At 47.7% G+C, this 22,642-nt stretch overlaps 1 protein-coding gene across 17 annotated transcripts in view; it reads left to right on the top strand.

Moving 5' to 3' along the window:
• The first annotated feature begins 2,687 nt into the window (after nt 1–2,687).
• The window catches only part of DOCK7 (dedicator of cytokinesis 7), an 81,582-nt gene continuing 61,627 nt past the window's right edge, over nt 2,688–22,642 (top strand). For 13 of the 17 annotated variants that reach the window (XM_015870696.2, XM_015870695.2, XM_032446312.1 and 10 more), the window contains exons 1-6: nt 2,691–2,824; nt 8,026–8,131; nt 19,318–19,493; nt 19,647–19,715; nt 22,177–22,306; nt 22,419–22,631. In XM_015870696.2, the coding sequence (XP_015726182.1) occupies nt 2,787–2,824; nt 8,026–8,131; nt 19,318–19,493; nt 19,647–19,715; nt 22,177–22,306; nt 22,419–22,631 (732 nt within the window). In that variant the 5' untranslated portion in view covers nt 2,691–2,786. Of the gene's footprint in view, nt 2,825–8,025; nt 8,132–19,317; nt 19,494–19,646; nt 19,716–22,176; nt 22,307–22,418; nt 22,632–22,642 lie in introns of all 17 variants that reach the window. The other 4 variants (XM_032446310.1, XM_015870682.2, XM_032446308.1 and 1 more) reach the window with 2 other exon arrangements.

The raw sequence follows: 22,642 nt of genomic DNA, 5'->3' as shown, positions 1-22,642 counted from the left end.
GGTTTATTAGAGAAGAGTAAATGGTGCCTTTCAACATGGCAGTCCGTATTATGATAACTTGCTGGGGTCCTCCTGAGCCTCCTTCTGCTCCAGGTAAACTGTGCCACACAACAGTTGCTTTTGAATCAGAAGCTGCTTGTTTCCAAAGAGAAAAGTGTTTTTCAGACTGAAATTGCACATCACAGGTTGGTCACACTCCTCTCTTTATGAAGCATGAGTTTGTTTCTTCAGACAAAACCTTTCCTCCTATCAATTATCTTCACTTGCAGATGAGCAAACAGAGGCAGAAAGGTTACGTGACTCAGTGCCTGTCAGCGGCAGCACTGGCAATAATGCAGACATGCCTTGTGTGACAACGTCACTCACACTGATTTGTCACTGATTTAGAGTCAGGATTTGTTGTCACCATGAATTTTGGTGTCTGGCATTGTTGAAGGATTGTGAAATACTCCAATTTTTTTCCCTTCATATTTCTTTTCCCTTGCTTTCTCTCGGTTAGTACTCCATACACTGCCACCTTTGGATTCAATCTGTAGGAGCTCTTGGGTGTCTTTACAAGGGCCGATCTCTGATCTCTTAGTATTTATCCACACCAACTTTGTAGGCTGTTGCTGGGCTGTTAGAAGGTGATTAACAAATCTTCACCATGAGGGTGAAGTGAAGAAAGGTGAACTAGCCAGGGGAAGTTCTTTACTGTGAGAGTGGTGAGGTGCTCCAACAGCTGCCCAGGGAGGCTGTGGATGCTCCATCCCTGGAGGTGTGGATGGACCCTGAGCAGCCTGGCCCTGTATTGGATATGGAGGCTGGTGGCCCTGCCAGCAGTGGAGGATCTGGATCTTGGTGATCCTTGAGGTCCCTTCCAACCCAAGGCATTCTGTGATTCTATGATTGTAGGTGGGATCCCATCCCTCGCCCTATTTTAGCATATAGCAAATTGTACAAGGGCCCTTTGCTGAGCAGGAGAGACTGTTGCCATAACTCAAAGCTTGATTGCTCTCAGTTATCATCCTGCTCTTCCAGCAAGGCTGCTGCCTCTCTGCCAAGGCTGGCAGGGCAGGACGCGTGTCCCCACCTCAGCCAGCAGTTCAGAGCTCTGCTATTTGTGCCGAGTTGACATCCCTTCCTTGCAGTTTCAGATGTCAGAGCATATCTGTGTCTCACCCCCTGCCCTTCTGCTGGTTGCTCCCAGCACTGAGGTGGCTGTGCTGCTGTCTGCTCGTCTGGCCAAGCTTCAGCTCAGAACAGGCGGTGCAGAGCAGGGCACTGACAGACAAGAGATGGTGACCTCCGACAGCCCACACTGACAGCCAGCTGTAGAAAGCTTTAAATAAGGGATATGTAGCTCTGGGGGATGATCCTGAGCCAACTCTGCGTGCACTGCCAACAAAACAAGTTCTTCTATCAGGGAGTAACTGATGAGAGAACGAAACCTGCAATCCAGGAGGTCTCTTCATCAAGCAGACACTGTGTCTGCATGGCACTGGGCTGCTCGCTGGCACCTCCTGGCAGCGACAAGAATGTTCATCTCCAGAAATGAGGGATTCTCAGTTGCAGCATCGTTCTCCCTTCAAGCAGAACGAAACGAGTCCTCCTCACATTGACTGGTGGCTCTTTGGAAAGGAAATATTTCTGGTGGTTCTGCATGTAAAGGATGGACAAAAGCTCAGATGTAAGAAAGTGAATGAAGGGCTGACCTGCTTATCCTGCCTGCCCTGTGTGATGGATTCATCCCACATGCAATTCCATACACCAGCAGAACTCTGTGCTGGCAGAGCCTGGGGATGTTTCCTCCCCTCCCGGTGGTGAGGAGCAGCCCTTTCTCCATTGCATACAATGGGGCTTTGCTTTGCAGCATCCCCATCTGTGTGCACGTGTGTGTGTGTGTGCATCTGTGCAACGCATGCCAGCACAGCAGGCCACCATCTCATCCCCACCAGATTCACTTCATGTACAGAGTCTGATCAGCTCCCACGTGTGTATATTGGCAGATTTCAGGGCCTGACATTGTAAACACATACAAACAGAGAAGCAGAGCAATGCCATGCAGCTGGGAATCAATGGCTTCTGCTGCAGCGTGCTGGAGGCGAGCACACAGTGCACACACAGTGCACACACAGTGCACACACAGTGCACACACAGTGCACACACAGTGCACACAGATGGCACCGGGCCCATTAACACTTGCTACTTTTGGACACTTCCGTGATTGCTATTAATAGTCCCCTGCTTTAGATTAATGCACGGCACATGTGGGCTCAGCGCTGATTTGGTTCAGCTGTGAGGAGCGGCCTGGATTCAATCTTTGCTATTGAAGCGCTGCAATAGCGTTGTACGGGCAGAACAGCCTCGGGACGGAGCGATGGAGTCACATCGTGCCGCTGTTCGAAGCACAGCTGCGGGATTGCGGGGCTTTGGGGCCGAGCTTGGTGCCGTCCGACGGTTTCTCTTTGTTCCCTACAACCAAACCATTCGTTGTGAAGGAGAGCGAAGCACCACCGCGCTCAGCTTCCAAACGGCAACGGCACAGCACGGCACAGCACGGCCCTGGGGCTGCGGGACCCGGGCACTGAGCTGCTGCACGGAGCTGCACGGAGCTGCACCGAGCGGCGGCCGCGCCCGCCCGGGGACAATGCGCCCTGCGAGCGCCGTGTTGTGTCTTGTCCAGCAGGGGGAGCAGCGGGCGGCACCGCCAGCGCCGGGGGGAGCTGGGCCGGCAGCGCCGCGCGGGTGCGCGCCTCCGCCGAGCATTACGGCGGCCGATCCCGGCTCCCAGCGCCCCGCGAGCCATGGCCGAGCGCCGCGCCTTCGCGCAGAAGATCAGCAGGTAGCGGAGCGGAGCGGGGGGAACCGGGAGGTACCGGGGGAACCGCCGTGCTGCGCCGCGACACTCGGGGTCGGCCCGGCGTCACGGCCCCGGTGCTGCCGGCGGGGCGGGCAGGGCTGGGCTGGGCTGGGCCGGCTGCGGGGCCGCGCTGGGGGCCGCGGTTCCCCCGACAAAGGCGTGGGGGGGGCGGGGTGCGCGGCGGCGCTTCCCCGGGGGATGAAGCGAACGGGGCGATGTGAGAAGGGCCGCGGGGCCGCCCGAGCTCCTGCCGGCCGCACAATGGGCCCGGCCCGGCGCTACGGCCCTTTGTGTGCGCGGGGCGGGGGGGCTCGGGCTCCGCATCGCGGCGGTGTTTGTTTATCTGTTAACAAAGGGAGATTTATAGGAAACCTCCCCGCTGCTTCCCGGCCCCCCTCGGGCTCTGATGGGGTTCGCGGCTCCGTTCCCGGCGGGCACCTCCCCAGCCCCGGCCGGTGCGGCTGAAGGCAGGAGCGAAGGCTGCGTGGTAAATCTGTGTGTGTATCTATGGGAGCTGCGGCTGAACCAGGGCCGCCAGGAAGGGCAGTGATGGCACAGGCTGAGCAGGAGCTGGGGGCGGCGGGCACACCTCGCTCCGGAGCCCAGGGCGGATGGAAACGTCGCCCCTCTCGTTGGTCTCCCAAGGCGCAGTGTGTCTGCAATGGGGAGCACTGGCTGTGCTGCCACGCTGTGTTCCCAGCTTCCTGAGTGTAGTCATAGAAATCGTCACATGGGGGATAGATAGTACAAGTGGGACCGAAGGAGCTCAGCAGCACGGCAGGAAGTTCCATAGAATGGCCCTGGGATGGGGCAGTGCTGCTGCTGCACCTTCGGCCTCTGCCAGCCCACAGCTTGGCACGGTCAGCACAACAGGGAGAGTCACTAACGTGGTTTTAGGATTCATTTCACAGGGCGCAGCTGTGCCGTCTTCAAGTTCCTTTTGATCTAATGCACGCAGTGTGTTTTCATACCAACCCAACGGTGGCATTGTATGCAGAGGAGGACTTCTAAGTGCACCAGGTTCATTTGTGGGGTTGGATGTTGTTGCAAACTGTGCTTGCTGAAGGGCTGGGTAGTGTGCAGTGACATCAGCTCCTCAGACAGAGCTGTTGTGTGTTAGGTTGGATGGTATGAAAGATTCCGCTCTGAAAGAGCAGTTGGGCAGCAGGATGGGGCTCTGTCAGAACCATGGGGATGTGGCACTGGGCACAGTGGACTCTGTGATCCTAGATGTCTTTTTGAACCTTAATGATTCTGTGATCTCCAGCTCCTCACCCTGACATGCTTATTTACATGACTGCTGTGTTTCTGTTTGGGATTTCCTATGTTGGAGCTTCGCCTTCAGGTTTATGGGCAGCACATCCAGCATGTGTGAACCAAAAACCCGTGGGCAGAGATACGTACCCAGAGATGCTCACACTGAGCTGTAGCCCATGTACACCAACACAGAACATGCTTCTCTGCAACTCAGGTTGAGAGGCTGAGAGATTTGCTCACAACAAACAGCATCCGGAAGTCCCACGAGCTGTCTTGGAGGCTGCTGGAAGCCTTCCCCAGCTCCATTGTTTAAAGAAGAATAGATCCATCCCATATTCACACTCTGCCCTCCGGTTTGGTTTGGCCTGCTCTGCTGGTGGAGGTACACGTACCATTTGTCTTATTCACACACAGGAAGTGGCCGTACTGCTCTTGGTTTGGCCGATAGTGTGTAAGTCAATTGGGATGTAATTCCAATCTGTGAATGTGGATTTCTTTAAGGCTTACCTAGCAAAGAGATGATAGAAGTTTCTAAGCTGCTTATTGCAGTAGTGGGAGGAAGAAAAAAAAACACAAACAAATGTGAAATTGTCTGTTCTTTTTCTTAGAAAACCCACGGATGTGGTCTTCACAGCACTGATTTACTGTGCTTTGTGCAACCAGTGTGGTGCACCTCAAGGATCAGCACAGCACCCCTGTGTCTGTTTATTACTGCTGGGGTATTTAACTGCCCGTGTGGGCACCTCTCATTGAGCGCTGCAGCAGTTTGAGAAGAGCCTTGTCTGCTCGAGGATGTCTTTCTGACCAGCTTATACTGCTCTTCTATTGGAAGGCTTCAAGCTGAAACAGATTTTAGCTTGAACTTTGGCCATCACATGCGTTTACTAATTCTTCTTGACCTTAGCAGAAGAAACTTGAGTTAAACTTACTGTAGTAAGTGGTAAATGATACCCAAAATTGTTAATTTTTAATTGGAAATACGTTGTTAATTTTTCTGTTTAACTTTGGAACGTGCTTCTGTAGCATCATAATACTTAACACAGTCGGTTGTACACTGTTCATAGAATCAGAGAGTAGTTTGAGCTGGAAAAGACCTTAAAAGCCACCTGGTTCCACTCCCCTGCAGCAAACAGGTTCACCCACAGCTCCATAGGTGCTCAGAGCCCCATCCCTGACCTCAGGTGTCTGCAGGGTCGGGGCACCCATCATGTCTCTGGGCACCTTGTGCCAGTGCTTCACTGTTGCTTCCATCACTGTATTAAAGAACAGTTGTGTTCCTGTTCAGTGGCTCTGTTCAGCCCATATGGTGCTTGGGGGACTAGGAAGGAGCTGGTAAAGGTGAGATCCACACTGGAAGAGATAAACGTGGGTGTTTAGATCTCTCAATAAAAGCCAAATGTGTGTCAATGGTACATTATTGTTGGGGAACTCTGAACAGCCTGTTCACTCCCAGCAGGGGCTGAGCCTACAGTCCCAGTGCTGCATCTGGCTCCTTTGGGGCTCCTGCCATATACTCACCCCTTCACCTCTGGGCACTGCAGGTTTCCAGTTGAAGAATCCCCATATCATTTCAGGATATGATGATGTTTAGCAGAGAAATGGGGTGTGGAGGCCCCTCAGAGCTGCTGCTTTGGTGGGACCATCACTGTTTGTAAGGTGCTTGGATGAGTTCTGTCCTGAGTTCTGCAGGATTCTTCTGACCTGGAGCAATGCCCCTGCCTTTCCCTCTGCTTTCCTGTGTGTTTCAGCCTCACGCTCCCTGAGTTACTGGTGGTAACACTAAATTTGTGTTGGTGTTGGTTTGAAGCCCCTTTGCGTTGCCTGATCAACGTTCCAGGGAGGCTGACAAATGCCTTTACTCTGCCTGGGGGTAAACAGAGCTGGTGTGAAGCCTGCACCCACTGAAAGAGATAGCAAAGCTGTCACAGGCTCCCACCAGCATAAGAAATGTGGACACAGGATGGTGTTCGGGGAGTTTCTTCTCATGTTCTGATGCCTTTTGCATCGTCAAAATGCCCTCACAGGTAAATGAAAGTATTTTGAACAGAAGCTTTGGTGCAGCTTTTTCCTCTATTCCTAAAGTGGTGCTGCCTGCCCCGTGGATGTCCTGTGCCTCAGGAAGCTGATGGGAATCCCTGACTGCTCTGTGCAAACAAGAAGAGAACAGCTCGCCCCTACAGCTCAGCTTACTTTGTCCAGGGCTTCCTTGTTTGTCCTCAGTGTGAGACCTGCCTTTGTTCTCTCCTTAGAGGTCCGGCCCTGTGCTGATTTTCACAGGCAGGTATCTTGGCAGCTCAGCCCAGGAGTGACCCTTTCCACCTCAGCACTCAGGAGCTGTCAGAAGAGCACCCCAGGTGGCATTCCATGGCGTTTGCTGATTTAATTGATGGTGAAGAAGAAGGGAACACGTTGTTCATCTCTCATGTTAAGAACTTGCACTTACACTGCAGCGGTTGGGATCAGGCTGAGTATTTCCTCAGCGGGGGGTTGTAAATCAAACCCATTTCACTCAAAGGGAGGAAGTGGGGCCTGAGGTTTTGCAGGAAGGCAATGTGCAGGGCGTGCCTGTGCTGCTATCTTCCTTGGGCTCCTCGTCTGCTGTACCACGTACCCACTGACTCATGCCATGGAGCAAGCGTGGATGGAGCTGCCTGTTGGACGGGAGGAGCACACGTGGACAGCTGCCCCAAGACAGAAAACTAGCTGCTGCCATTTGGCTTTGGGAATTGCAGCCCAAGCCTTTGCTGTTGATGGTGCAGATGCTTTGCTGTAGCAGGCTGCCTTTCTCAAGATATGCTGAACACAGAGACCTGCATGTGACACACAAAGAGCAGTCAGGAGTAACAGTTCTGTAATGAGTGTGAGGGCTGAATCAAACGTTTTGTGGTTTCTCTCTCAAAACGGGGCAGGCTGTGGAAAAGGGACTTCCTCAAACTGTGTGGAAGAAGTCGGATGTCTCCTATGAAATGCATGCGAGAAAAACTGAGTATTTGTATGGAGGAACAAAACACGGCAGCTCTCATTGTGTGGTGCTGAGTAGCTCGGTGCTAAATTGGATTGTACTAAAGAAATAGGGGTAGAAACCCATTGTTAAGCTCCATTCTGGGCAAAGACTGTCAGTTCCATTTCTGTTTTTTTGTTACGCCCCTAAGTGTTAATGCAGCATTTGGTGTAGATGGGCCGGGCTGTGTCCTGAGCCAGCTGTTCTGAGAGGGAGGAGAGCTCATAGCCTTGATTGACATAACCCAGCTTAAAAAGGATACGAAGGTCCTTCCGAGCTCTTTCCTTGGGAAGAATTAGTATTTCCAGCGTGCTCCTTAAGTTAAAACCATAAAGGAATGGTTTTTCATTTTGGTAGCATCAGCCCCATCAAAGCAGAAATGTTTTTCTGTGTGTAATAAAGAAAGATGGAAGTGCAAACAAATGGTTTCATTCCGTTTGCAGCTCCGAGCACTTAGAAAATGACCAGCTGTGTTTTGCTTTAGAAGCCAGTTCCAAGGGGATTTTTTTTTCCCCTCTCCTTTGTCTTTTTCTTTCTGTGTAAACCACACGCACACAACAATGGTTAAACCAGGGAAGGAGGTCAGAAGGGAAGCGACTGGGAAAGATGCACTTTAAACACAGAGATCATGAGGCTTCATGAGGCCGTGAGCTGCAATTAACTGGAAGGTTTGTCTAAGGATCCCAGGTGACGTGGTGAATATAAGGTAGCTGTTAGAGGGGCAGGTTTTTATTTGTCCTTTTAATTTTCAAGAGCTTTGATGGCTCCGCTCCAAATGGTTTATTTTTTTTTCATTTGGATTCCATTTTGAGATTTATTTCTTCTGTAGCACATTGAGTATAGCACATGTGAGTGTAGCACATGTGATTTGTTGTCTTCACTGTAATTCTTTTGCAGAAATAACGTTTTCCGTGTCTTATTTCAGAACCGTGGCGGCTGAAGTCAGGAAGCAGATCTCAGGGCAGTATGGAGGGTCTCCCCAGCTTCTCAAAAACCTCAATATCGGAGGCAGCGTCTCTCATCACACAACTGTAAGTAGAGCTTGGAACGTGGAAGAGGGAAGGAGGTGTGCGTGGTTATTCTGACCGTTGTTTGGGAAGAAATTGCGGTGCTTGTTCACTTAAGTGTCAGACTTCTGTATTGGTTGTTATGGGTCCTTTGAACTTGAGGTACTGTGTGATTCTGCAGTACCGACACGTTGTTGACATCACACTGAGGGAAATAATTCTGTGCTAAAAGTGCTGATTTTGGAGGTGTCTGTCCTGCACATCAGTTGGTGGCTGGGAGGTTGTGTTCCTGCAGAAGCTTTGTGGGACACAGCTTCTTGACCAGCTCTTATTTGCTTCATCTCAGAGCAGGCTGGATGGGGCATTGAATTCCACATGCATGTCTTGGTCTCTCTGCAGAGAGCTCTTTGCATGCTCCTGTTCTCTAGGTACAGTATTTCTGTCTTCTTTGACATTCTAAGGAGTAGAACCACAGTCACAAAGCTCATCTGGTCTTCAGATGTGTGTTAAGTATTACAGTGAAAGTTTGAATATAATTATCCCTCAGGAATGTGTATTCATTTATGTGTTTACGGTCCACTTCTAAGAGCGGTTGAAATGTAGGCCAGATTTTCAGGAACACCCTCTCTGAAATCAGACTTTCTTGCACGGACTCTCAGTAACCTTCAAATGTAATTCAGCCTGGTAGTATAAATTCTGTGAGTCCAGCAGACTGGAGCTGTGTTTGGGAAGGGTTCCTTAGATCTGAGTTATTGCTCCGGGTTGTAGCGGTTTCTTTTGCAGCCATCAACTTAGAAAAGGAATACAGTAGAATCTTGCTTTCTTCAAATAGGGTCAGATTAGTTCTGGCAGTGCTGGAAATATGCCCTAGATTCAATAATCTGTACACACATTCTGAGTTTTCAGGAATCCTCCTCTTGTTTTGCAGTGGCATCCTATGTGGTTTCATTGGTACATACGCTTCTTTATCACACTGCATGTGACATAGAGCCTTGTTATGCCGAGCACAGATGCATCCTTAGGGCTGGTTCCATCTCAGATGGGATCTTGAAGACTATGTTGACCCCTGGCTTAAAAGAGTGATTAGCCTTAGGTTGAAAGTTCATCTTTAAGGAGATATGGCTGTGCTAGAATTGCTGGGAGCAGGCATTTGTGTTGTCTCCCTGTACATCAGCTATGTAAGAACTGGGAGAGCAGAAGGCTGGTTTGGTCAGCTGTGTGCATGGCCTTACTGCTGAGTGAGCACAAAGGAGGGAGGGGTTGTGAGAACAGCGTCTCCAGGGATGGTGCCTTATTGTAGCAATCTCTGTAGAGGTGTGGGATGATAATGCAGAACCTGGATGTGGCGGTTCTGCACCATCTTTAGCATCACCAGTAGTTAGGTAGAGGGGAGGCACCTCTGTTATCAGTGGCACAAACTGGATGGAGCACTTAGGGTCATGCCCCCACTTCCCTGCAGCAATGGATAGCTGAGGGTTGATGTCTGCTTTTGAAGGACTCATTGAATGTCCATCCCTCAGCTTTCTGTGCCTCGCTTGTCTCACTTGAGGAACAAGTTGGGTGCACTGCCATTGTATTCCCCATTGCTTTCACAAAGTAAGAGCTTGAAGAGAATGGATTTAGGTTAGGAATAAGGAAAAAGTCTTCTGCAGTGATGGTAGTGAGGCACTGCAACAGGCTGCCCAACGGTGTCGTGGATGCCCTTCCTCTGGAGACTTTCATGGTGAGGCTGGATCAGGTCCTGGGCAGCCTGACCTACCTGTGCCGACCCTGTGCATTGCAGGGCAGTTGGACTAGGTGACTTTCGGAGGTCTCTTCCAGCTCTAAGGATTCTATGATACGAAGTGTACATTCTCAAAGCTTCAGTCCTGTCAATCTGCACGTGCAATTAGTACTGCAGGCTCAGATTTGTTGGGCACAGTATTGTCAGCTCTGTCTTTACTTCCTGTGTCTCTCATTATCTTGTTGCTTCTATAGGTTTTCTTTTGTAGATCTCTGTGAGCATCTCTAAAGTCCTGGATAAGGTCATGCTAACTGGAAGCGAGCTCTGAGCCTTTCCCATCCAAAGGCATTGTGTGATGCTTGATGTGATTAGCTGCTAGTTTGTCATCCTCAATTCTGTGCTGAGCAGAGATGCTTGAGGAGTGATTAACGTGGAGGGATGTTTTATAGGAGATAGTCTGTGTGTTTAGGCAAGTCATGAGTCTGTCCTGAGGCTGCATCATATGGCAGAGGTTTGCATGTAAGGAATTTTGGGTTAGTTTTTCTCCCTTAAGCATCCCTCAGAATCTGCTGTTCCTGTCTGTTCTGTTTGGTAACAGAGGGGAAACACGACTTCTTTCGGTTGGAGTAGCTGTTTGCTGTGGGGAAGTTCAAAAGTTTACCTGTCATAATAAGATTATGGTGCAGAAATAGAAGGCCCTGACTCTGCCTGGCAGTGCAGTGTAGCTGTGCTGGTGTGAAGGCCTGGTGTGGGTTCCTGGTGGGAGTTTACATATTTTCCTAATTTTATGATTAAGTTTCATCTCTCCACAACAGCAGCAAGTTGTACTGCTGGGAGTGCAGCATGGACCTGCAGGACTTCTGATAAAGCACTCTCCTATGCAGTGCTCCTCACACTGTGTGTTTACACAGCTAGTTGGGATCCAGAAGAAGTCACAGCACTGATCTACTCTCTATTCTAACTCTATGAATCTCATGATATCTGCTCTGATGTAAGCATCTTTTAGCAGAAATGTGTGCTTTGGTGAAACAGCAGCCTCAGTGCTGAGCCTTTGCTTCCCAGTGGCTGAAGCTGGGGCAGGAACTTCTTGCACTTGACACATTTGCATGTGGTTGAACCCAAGAGAAGTGCAAAAGCTGTCAGCTGAAGTTTAGCAAGTCTCTTCCCTTCTGCTTCATGAACAACAGCCAAAATGCTGCCAGAGCTGCTTCTAATTTTGTATCTGGTGGTGCTGGGGAGGGAGAAGGCGCTGCTTTCAACTGGCTGTACGAGTGTTTGTGGTTTATTATTGTCAACTTCCGCCCTCCTGCCACTTCAGGAGCAGCTGATTTTAATGCTGTGTTCCTCAAACCACAAATGCAGGCCCAAAGCCATCAGAGGCCTTTCCTGTGTACCCTGTTGTGCCGGATGGCTCTCCTCACACGGTGTGGCCTTTGCAACACAGAGCTTTTATTTATGAAATCCAGAACAGAAGGCACTGATGGTTTGTTGCCGAGAAAAAGGGGCCTGTAAGGTCTTCATGAGATGAAGGAGCTACATTTGCAAGTCTCTCTAAATCCAATGGTAAATAGAGTGTATGTTTACACCTTGCCATTGTGTTTGGGACTGGACACCACGGGCTGTGCCCTCATCTTTGTGGATCAAGAGGTTTGGTGCTCCCTGGTGGGAACCTGCACTTCTGCTCCCCCTGAACAGCTGCTTCAGAGCGACCAGTGTGGTTGAGTTCATGCAGGGGGTGGTGACGCACTGGAACAGGTTGCCCATGGAGGCTGTGGATGCCCCATCCCTGCAGGATTCAAGGCCAGGCTGGATGTAGCTCTGGGCAGCCTGGGCTGCTGGTTGGTGACCCTGCACACAGCAGGGGGTTGAAAGGACCTGATCATTGCGGTCCTTTTCAACCCAGGCCATCCTGTGATCCTATGAAAACAGAGAGCTCTCACTTCCTTTCAGAGAATACCCAGCAGCATGGGGCATTTACTTTGCTTATTTGATGATCTGGACTGTTTACTGTACTCCATTATAATGCCTTGTGACTAACCACTTTCTTTTCTATTCGAGTTTGTTTTTTTTCTGTTGAGCATCTCCTCGTGCTATGCTGCTCATTAACTGTCTGCTGACCCTGTAATTGCTGCCAACCACTGTGGTGTGGCAGAGCACTGCAGTAGTTGTACCTGGGCGAAGCCAGGTTGTTGGGCAGCACAGGGATTGCCATTAGTGCTGCTGAAGTGACTCAGAGGTTTCTCTGCAGCCTGATGGGCACAACAGGCAGCCAGCAAAGCCAGCCATGCACATCTGGCTTCTGAAGACCAGAGTTCAGGTTCGGATTGTTTTTTTTCCCCATGTTTGTGGGCCTTATTGAGAGCAGACAATGCTACTGATGGACAATACTCCATAGCTGAACACTGCTATGAGGAGGAGCTCTGTTATGAGAGGTGAGAATTAGTTTGGAAATGAAAGAGTGTGGATTCTTGGACATGATGTGATCTGACCACATCTGCTTTCAGTGCTCCATTTTCTTCCTGTAAAATAAAAGTGCTGACATTTACGTATCTGTAAAGCACTACCAGCTTTATGGGCATTATAAGGGCTAATTGAAGCTTTGTCTTGGATTTATTGGATGTCACGCTTTGGTTCTTTGTGTTCGGAGATAGGATCTAATTATTAAATAAGAGAATATAGGTTCCTTTATGTATTTCCACTGTTTATTTTAGCATCACTTAAAAGAAGAAGAAGAAAAGATAATTTATGCAAATGAATGGAAAACACTGCAAGGGAGAACCTGACAATAAAAATGTAGGATAGAAAAGGGCGTTTTGAAGTGTTCGGAGCCAAGTAATTTTATCACCAAAATTACTAAAATGAAAAGGAAAACGAGCCAAGTCTTAATGCTCTCTCAAAGCTGATTAAGGCTTAATAGTGAGTCCCATTATGTGTATTTCCTGGAGGTTGTGCCCTGCCTGCCTGGATGGTCTGTCCTCATCAGCCAGGGGAGGATGGGAGAGGCATCCACATCCTCTTCCCCTCCTCCTCCCATCAGGGGCTGCTCATGGTTGACTTTGCTCTAGTGAGCTCAGAGTGTTATGTACCAGTTATAAAATCAGTAGAGCCCTGCTGCAGAGATGAAGCTTTTTATACGTGAACTTGGTGGGTCTGGGAGTCACTGAATGGTCAACAAGTCTCATTTGTCTGCAATAATTTAAACAGTTTATATGTTGGCAGAGATAACTGATCTTAACAAAACGTGGTTGTACTGAGTAAATTCCCTTCCTTAACAGAAGCATTCCCAACAGGCCTGCTTATAGATCTAAAAATGCAGTTAAATCCAGGAATAAAATGCAGAAGCAAACTGATGTTCCATGGGAATGCTGATAATACCCTCCATCTCACAAGAATTCTTAATATCTGATTCAAATGACAAGGGAATTTTTTCCTGTTCCTGTTGGTCTGCTTGCAGAGCCCTTCCCACAGGAGCTGCCAGGGCCCCAGCAGGCATCACCGGGCTGAAGGCTGCTGCTTTGCGATGCTGAGTTATGTACTTAATGAATGTCGTGGGTGAGTGGCCCACTGGTAATTGAGATATGATGGAGCCAGGTGCTCTCCATGCAGAAGCACATGCACTCTCATAGCTTCTGCAGCTCAGTTTGTGCAGCATCTTTGCAAACCCCGAGGGTCAGGAGGGATCCATCTCTGCTGCTCTGATGTATTGTTTCTGCCCAAAGGGGGAAGCTTGATTTTTCTGATTGGACTGATTTTTTGATCTCTGTATCAGTGGAGAGCTTTGATGTTTCCTTTGTCTTGGTTTCAGCACTCTCGGTTTCAGTGTGGTTAACCAGAGGGTCTCCATCTCTTCAGATCACTCTCAGCTCAGCACTTGCGTTTCCTATATCAAAGTCTTTCTGGTTTTGAAGTTTCTTGTGGTATAATTACGTGACTGTGAGTCATCAAAGAGGATTCTTCTTACTCATCCTTGGAGGCACAACTTGTATCTTCCTACATCTCGTAAGAAATCGCTTTAATATTCTCAGATAACAAATTAGTTTCTGATTAATAATTCCATACCCAAGTGGCTCCTTGCGTTAACAGCCAGTTATAACAGCAAATAACCTAGTACTGTTTGAACACAAAATCTCTCATGGCTTTGTGAATGGGTGCTATGTGCTGTACGTGTTTATGGATCTTGAAATGCAATGACAGCTTCTTAGGTTATGTCAGCCTTAGAATTTGGATCCTGTGATGCCTGTTTTTGGAGTGGGCACTAAGGTGAAATAAAACAGCTGAATGCCGAGTCCTTTCTGTGGCCCACCAGATGTGCTGACTCCTGCAGCTCTCTGCAATCCATCCCTATGAGGGTATCTGCCATGAGGACAAACCATCTGCCTTCCTGTTGCCTGGAGGGACGTGTCAGGGTGCCCTGCAGACCCAGCGATAGCTGAGAGAAGGCTGGGGCTCAGCTTTGAAATGCTAATCTGTTTCTTCTGTCCTTCCAAGATGTAGCCCAGGGAGGCAGTGGGTGGGAAGTTGGTATTAATTTAGAATGTGAAGCTTTAGCACAATCTGTTACAGTTTTAGCACATTAGGAGCTGTTTAATATTTAAGGGCGTATTGAAGTTAAGATGGAACTTTGTCCTACTTTCAAAATTGGCGAGAAATACCACCTTGATTTTGAGTAAGCGACTTGCTGCCAATTAACAATAACAATCAGGATCCTCCCTAATCCTGCTGATGAGGAGCTCGGCAAGGTTAATTTTTTCAAGGTCCCTATGGTGGCTGCATAGGGAGGTTTACTCCCACACAGCAGACACAACCCTGTGGTCTTTGTCACTATGATTTTCACAAGGCCCAGAGTTGTTCTGTGATCCTCAACAACCAACGCAAAGAGCGAGTCTCTGCCTTTGGGAATTAAGCATCTCATTTTAGAGAGCATAAACATTTAAAAAGCTGTTGTGATCCCTCATGGGAATCGGCATCTTGAGAGGGGAAGGGGGAGGAAATGAGAAGGAAATGGTGATTTTCATGGCTGTGCTGGCGTATGCTAGCAGGAAGCCTGCAGAATCCTAGCTTGGATCTGTGTTGCTAAGGGCACGTGTCCCTCCAGATTACTTGTGGTGCTCTGTCCTGTATGTGAGTTAGGCAAAAGACGTCCAGATAGATCTAGAAATATCGCCTCTGTACAGCTGCTTGTGAAGGGACAGGGTAGATTAAAGCCCCTCAGGCAAAAGTGGGAATACCTGTGGATGTCAGGGCATGCAGCAGTGACGTACACTGGGTGTTCTCTGTGTTTAAAGCTGGTGTCTGTGAGATGGAGATAATCGTTGTCCCTTTTCCTGCCCTCTTTGCTGCTGTGATCCCTTCTTGGGCTTCTGTACGCTGCCCAGAACAACAGACCTTTATATTTTAGATGCTAGTTTAGATTAATGAATCACTTCATTAAGGAAGCAAACTGGAGCAGGAGGTTGTTCAGACAAGGGCGCGTAATGATGGGTAATGAAATTGTATCCTAATTAAATCCCTCTTTGGTCAATTCTTAAGCCTGACGGAAAAGTGGATCTACGGAGAGCATCCCTGCTTCCTGTTCATGGCTGTGGTAGTGAGGCATCCCCGCTGTCCATAGAATTGCCCTGTCCTGCACATTTCTGATTGCTCTGCTCCCTCCATAAGCAGCAGCTGCTGCTGATCCCATCCCTGCTGGTTGTACAAAGCCAACACCACAGTGCGTCTCTGCCCTTTGCTTTCTAGTTTTGCTTCCCTGATGGGATAGAACAGACTGTGGGCGTTGCAGCGTGGTGCCCTGTGTGCAGCATTCCTCCTGCATCAGCCCTTTGCCCCTGTAGCTCATGGGTGAGCTGCTTGGCTGAAGTAAGTGAGAGTCTGTGCTGTATCCACGAGGCTGTTCCTTGTCCTTTAGCTGAGGTTCATGCCCAGATTTGTGCAGATGCTTCTTCTGTAACTGATGATGATGATACAGGTGCTCAAAAAAGGGAATAAATGGGAGGGAGAGACGTTTTGGCTAGTGGTGCACTAAAACTACAGCAAAATACTGTGTTTACTGTCTAGAAAAGGACAAAGTCGATAAGAAACGAAATTTTATTTTCAGGCTTTTAAGAGGATATAACAGTGAAGAATAACACAGCCTTAAAGAAGAAAGCTTGACTGTCCCTGCTTCAGGAGAGTTATAAACCTGTGAAATGGGGTTTTGTAATGCAGCGTCTGAGAGCCGTAACTGCAGCAGCACAGATGCACCTATGGAATACAAGTGCTAAAACAGATTTGTATAAGCCAAATCAATGAGGATGGCATCTTGGTTAAGCTGAAGAGCCCTTGCTTAGTGAGGAGGCAGTGTCTGTCCCTAGGATCAAGACAGAGCAGAAACTGTGGTGAGAAATTAACCTGAAAGACCATCCAAAAATTGATCTTCAATTACAGGTTGTACAAAATCGACGGATGTTTTCTCTAAGAGCCGTAATCACGATGCTGAGAGTGGGCTTTCCTTCTTGTGCATTCACTGCTGGTTTAAACCATCCCCTGGTCTGAACTGGGGAGATGGTCAGAGCCTCTGCACACCTTCACTTTCTGGAGGGCCTTACTACCGACTGTGAAGATACATCATCAGCAATTCCTTAAGGGCAGAATTTGAGTGTTCCCCTCCTGGGTTTCATTAGTGGGTTGGTAGGCGGACTGCATATTTGCAGATACTTGACTGAGATTGTCCCCATGCAACTGGAGGCCCAAAGATAAAAAAACAACCTCCATAGTGGTGGAGGAAGCTGCCAGCATGAGTGGAAAAGGCATTTCCTGGCAGCAGTGGGAAGGCTGTGTGCCTCTAGCAGGATGCTGCTCTCTCTGCCCCGTCAGCACACAGTGCTGTGGAAGAGGACAGCGTTACAACTCTTCAGATGTTCCCCATGTTCTGCAGCAGAGATTTCTCAACCTCCCCACGTGCAGCTGACGGTGGGATGTGCTGTTGTTGGAGATCAGCTGTGAGTCAGGATGATGCACGAGGTTAAGGACCAAAGTCCTATGAACTAAGAAGTACCACAGTCCTCATAGGCTGTGACAGTTGGCTGCTTGTTGTTGTTCTGGATGCTGTGTAGAGGCAGGGGCTGGGGATGGGATAAAACAGGTTCTGCTCCTCTGTCAGTGACAAGGCCAGGGTGGTAAGATTGGATAACCTGCTCTTCATCTGAACCTATTCAGTTCCTTCAGTGCATGCTGGATCTGATGGAGTTGTTTAGCCTTCAGGTGGCTGAGGCTTTGGCCAGGCTGCAGATCCAAAAGTAGCCCGTTGTGTGCTGGTTTTGTTCTTGGTCTCATCTGGGGCTCCAAAGGGATGCAGGAGTGTGAAACTGGAGGAGAGAGGTGGCTCAGCTCAAAGGCTGCGATGCCATTTGGGTTCACTTGCCTTTTGGTGCACCTCTTTGTCCCTGTTTCCTCCTCTTTCATCACTTCTGCTCCCACAAATATCTAAGGCTTAAAATAATGTGCTTGCCTTTTAGCTGCCAATAGTCTGATGCGAAGTAGTTCCTCTTCATAGCCATGAATTTATGTTTGGCCTGTTTACTCAGGTGCTAGACAGTATTTCTGGCTGCACAGATGGCGAGTCTAATACAGGCTTCTAGGTTTGACTTTTATGTTTGTTTACATCTTCATGGTACGGTAGTTACCCGAAGAGACAAAGTGGAAAATTGGGAAGGTTTAACCTTGGGCCAAATGCTGAGGTGTGCAAAGGGCTTGGAGGTGCCCTGATGGGGCCTGGGCTGCACAGCCCCACTGCTCTGCTGTCCTAGGGTGTGTTGGCTGCCCGGATTTTCTTTTATCAAACACTTCATCATGCTTCATCATGCAATGGTCGCGTCCTTTCAACCCTGTGCTATATGCAGGGTCACCAACCAGCAGCCCAGGCTGCCCAGAGCCACGTCCAGCCTGGCCTTGAATGCCTGCAGGGATGGGGAATCCATAAAAATGTTGGAGTTAAATACATGAAATTAATCTGTGCATTTTATATAAGTTGCAGAGCTTAATACTGAGTTTCTGGACATGTGTTGTTCTATTTCTTTGTGTGGGTCAGCTTCTCGGCTGGCATGAAGTCACCTGGGCTAACTCACCTGGCTTTACTGGCTCTGTGCCGTCTTCCTGCTGAAGGTTTGGCCTCCTGCTTTTGAAGAAAACTGCAGTATTCATTGAGGTTGGCTGTGGCAAGAGCGATTCTTTTGGTACTGCTGTGCCAGCCAAGTTTTGCCTTGAATAAAAAGTCTGTTCATTTCAGAACTTTTTGACAGCCTAAGTTTAAAAAGCAGACCTTTTGGGTTGGGATAACAGGGCGTTAGAGAAACATGCTTAACATTTGAGTACTGAGTGTTCCGATAAAAGATAACTTCCTGGTCCCACAGAAGTCATCTGGGTGACTGGAAAGAGCAGCAGGAGAAAAACTGCTGAATTTTAATGTTCTTTTGTGACTCATGTGAAGCCTCACTGGGATGTGCTGGGGAGCTCTAGGAAACGTGTCAGATGCTGCAGCATTGGGTTCCTCAAATTGTGTTTTTGGTGTTTCATTTTCTTAATGCCTGTTTATGTGCAGCCTCATAATATGGTGATCTCATAGCAGAATATATAGGTACTTATGTAATATGCATATGTTAAAATATACGGTTATGCAGTGTCTAGCTTATACCTGTAAAAGGGAGGGCCTTTTTAGCTCGCTTCTTTGCGTTATGGTGAGAGCAGTGCTTCCAGTGAAACCTACTGCTCCTCTGCAGGGGTGGCTGTTCACTTGTTCCTTGTGCTTTATGGAAAGTTTTGTGCACTCAGAAGATGCTTTTTAAGGATCCGTATTGCTTGGAGCAGAGTCGCTTTGGGTGTGGGCTATTTAATGTAGGCCCCAAAGGTCCCCAGTGTCAGGAGAAGAGATGGTTCAATGTGCAGAGAAACGTTGTGTTTTGTGTTCCCTGGAAAAGTCACTTAATGTGAAATAGCTTTAGTCTTCAGGGCTCTGTGACTTCATGAGCTGCTGGGAAGTCGGGCCTTGCTTTAAATTCCTGTCCTCAGGCTGTGCTGAAGCATGAGAGGGGTTTGGTTTTTTTGCATCTTGAATCAGGATGAAGGTCCCTTTTGTGGTCAGACCAGCAGCTGAAAAAAAAGTAAATCTAAATAAAATCACGTATGTAGCAAGTAAAGTGTAAAATGATTTAGAGGCAAACTGATCAATTTCTTGAAAACGGGGAAATCCATCAGGGTTTCTGTTTGTATTTTTGTGATGATGATGTTAGGCACAATAGAAATATCTGAAGAACTATTAGATAAAAGATATGACATAAAATATAGCCTTATGATATCTGTTTGCATGGGCTAATACCACTAGGGTTAATTGTAGGCTGACTTCAGATCAAATATCCACAACAAGGCAGAAGAGCTGGTATAGAAAACAAAGCAGTACACGCATGGTTTTCTTCGTCCTTGTTTTAAGACCCTTCCATTACTTGCCTTTCCACAGGTGCCACTCACAGAAGCAGTGGACCCCATTGATTTGGAGGACTACCTTAACACACACCCCATTACAGTCGAGTCTGGCCCCTTGAGGGACTTGCTGGAGTTTCCTCCCGATGACATCGAGGTTGTGTACACCCCCCGAGAATGTCGAACGCTTGTGTCAGCTGTTCCTGAAGAGAGGTAGGGGGAGACAGGGGAGCACCTTGCCCAAGGGAATCAGTTGTTCTGCATTTGAATATCTGCAAGGATGAAGCTTGGAATTCATGTCGTGTGTACAAAAAACCACTGTCATGTCAATCACTTTAAAGATGTTGTTCTTTGTTCTTTTAACAGTGAGATGGACCCTCACGTGAGGGACTGTGTGAGAAGTTACACGGAAGACTGGGCAATTGTGAACAGAAAGTGAGTTCCCCGTGACATTTGTCAGCTTGATTTCATATTGCAGTTTTATTTCAGGACGACTGGCTGGTACGAGGAAACTCAAAGGTGGTTTTCCTGGCTACCGCTTTCATGTGCCTTGGCTTTTAGTTGCCTCGCTGAGCTGAACTGCTGCTTTGTGTTTAGCTGAAATGATGCTTTTTGTTTTGAAAATCAGATCTCATAGACATCAAAACCCCTTGGGGCATTTTGGAAAATCTAGGCCATTTGCACCAACTGCAGCTCCTTTGAAATATTGAGAAAGCAGGGAATGTAAAATTACTTCAGGGAATTAAACTTACTGTCAGCATTTGCTTTTTTTCATAGGTTTTTGGTCCGTCCTGAAAGTTGCAGTTGTTCTGTAAAGATGTAAGGTTTACATGTATAGAGACAAGCACCTTAAGGTGCAGCATGCTGCGGCATTCATTGGTTCACAAAGAGACTTTGGGGAAGAGCACAGTTTAAACAAGCGCCTGTCAGCGTATAAACTGTCACAGTCTGTACCTAATGAGCTAACTGTTTAGAGAATATGCACTAATTCATACAGATTAGCTGGAAAGTTTCTGAGCAGCTTTACTTTGAACATACGCTCTCAGATGATTGAAGGTCTGATGACTTCAAAAGCTATTGTCGAGGAGTAAGTGATCCATGTGATGTGCACCACCTAAAAATGACTTGACTACAACTACAGCTCTGCCCTTGTGGCAGTTGCTACAATTCACTGGTTTAATGTTGTCCAGAGCACCGCTCCAGAGGATGCTGGAGATCTGCTTTGCAGAGCTGAGATGACCTAATAAAAATGTGGTTTGTAACCTCATAGCAAAAAAAAAAAGACACTTGAGAGAGGATGTTTTATTAACTGCCAGCCATTGTGGGCAGAGCCAGGACTGCACAATGGGCTTGGGCAGCGTGACCCACTCAGCAAGCACACCTTGCAGCTTCTGAGTGACTTTTAGTGCAATCTCTAACACCTGGCTGCATTTCCTACACTGCTTTAGTTGGAAACAGTAAAGCTTTCTGTCCTGTGCAGATGTGGTCAGTGCCAAGGAAGGCATGCAGCTAAAGGCATTAGAACTTCCTGAGTGGGATGAGGGTGTGCAGAGTGATTGCTGAGCTGCAGCCCAAGCCTTGCTCCTTTGGAAGAGAAGAGGCAGTTCCATAAGCATCCCCAGCAGTTTTTGCTGCGATAAAATCATAGCAGTGCACTGCATTGCAATGAGAAGGTTGCTGTTGTTGCAGAGCAGAAGCCCAAAAGCTCAACTGAAAATAAATGAATGGTTTTTCACATAAAGTCTTCTTGTCCACCAGATCAGGAGTCTGTTACTTGATGATGGTAGCTGGTTTCTCTTGGTCTTTCTTACTGGATGGTTACAAGTTCTTGGCCAGATTTGGGGGCACGACATCCTGATCATTGAGCTTCAGAAGAGCATGACTTCTGCTGTGCTATTCTTCTTTCTCCTCCACTCCAAATTAAATAGTTTTTATTTCAATCTTTCTCTATGGTTCTTCATAACCAAAATATATTTGGGGACAGTGAAATCTTTCCATTAAGTGAATATTTTAATGGTACTTAAAAGGAGTATATTCCTTTGTTTTCCTCTTCTTTCACCTTCCATTCATATTATGCTCTGCTAGCACATCTCTGTGCCTGCCGTGTCTGTTTATCACTCTGTGGTAATTGTAGAAACAGGACAGGATATGAACAACAGATTGTAGGTGCAACCCCAGCATTACTTTGGAAAACTGACTTAGGTTGACTTAAGTCAAACCGACTGAATTTGTGTTGTAAGGAAGCTGTGGCTCTGGCCATATGTGTGTGTGAATACAGACACAGTGCCATTTGGTATCCTAAAATTCGTTAGTCAAAGTGATGTGATCTTGTGAGCAACAGCACACAGATTGTTTACTAGAAAGTGCTTTTGAGCTCTGGAATGCTCTGGAGGACCCAGTTCTGTTTATAAGGATGCTCTGGGAAGATGCTCATTTTAGTTGGAGTCAGAAACTCAAGTGTTTTCCAACGTACTCAGAATCGCGGTGCTTTATGAAGCTGGTGCTTTGGTCTGCATGGTGTTAATATTGTCTGCTCCCAGCCAATTCCTGCTCCTGCAGAACCACTGGCCTCACGTCTCCTCGTTATTGTCCTGTCTTGAGCTTGTCACCACAGTTGCTCATTTTATGATGCCCTTAATTGGGCATTGATAATAATTCCTTGGACATCATCCAGCATTGCTTTAGAGTTGAACAAAGTCACACTGTAGTACAAGAATACTGGTTGTTGGATTATTGCACAGCTACAGTGGAGAGTGACTGGGAACACTGTTTGCAGAGAGCAATTCATGCTTTGAGATGACCCACACTGCTAATACTGGGTTTGTTCTGTAACTCTGCTTGTGGGTTTGGGATCTAAAATAATGCTAAAAATGTGTTTGAAATGCTTTGTTTTCAGGTATCACAAACTGGGGACTGGATTTAATCCCAACACTTTAGACAAACAGAAGGAGAGGCAAAAGGGGCTCCCCAAACAGGTCTTTGAGTCTGATGAAGCTCCAGATGGCAACAGTTACCACGATGAACAAGTAACGTACCTTTCAAACCCTGCTACCTAAAATTTATACCTGATTTATAGTTGCATTTTAAACATGCAGTCCCTTTGCCATTGTAAGTTGCTTTTAATTTGTTGAATCTCAGGATGACCTTAAACGGCGCTCAATGTCGATTGACGATACTCCCCGGGGCAGCTGGGCTTGCAGTATTTTTGATCTGAAGAACTCCCTTCCAGATGCCCTTCTCCCAAACCTACTGGACCGAACCCCGAATGAAGAGATTGACCACCACAATGAAGATCAGAGAAAGTCCAATAGGCATAAGGAGCTTTTTGCACTACACCCGGCACCGGATGAGGTATTTTTATA

The sequence above is a fragment of the Coturnix japonica genome, chromosome 8 (genome assembly GCF_001577835.2).
Source record: "Coturnix japonica isolate 7356 chromosome 8, Coturnix japonica 2.1, whole genome shotgun sequence".
Lineage (NCBI taxonomy): Eukaryota > Metazoa > Chordata > Aves > Galliformes > Phasianidae > Coturnix > Coturnix japonica.
Note: the sequence above shows the minus strand (reverse complement) of the source record. Positions and strands in the feature narration are given on the sequence as shown.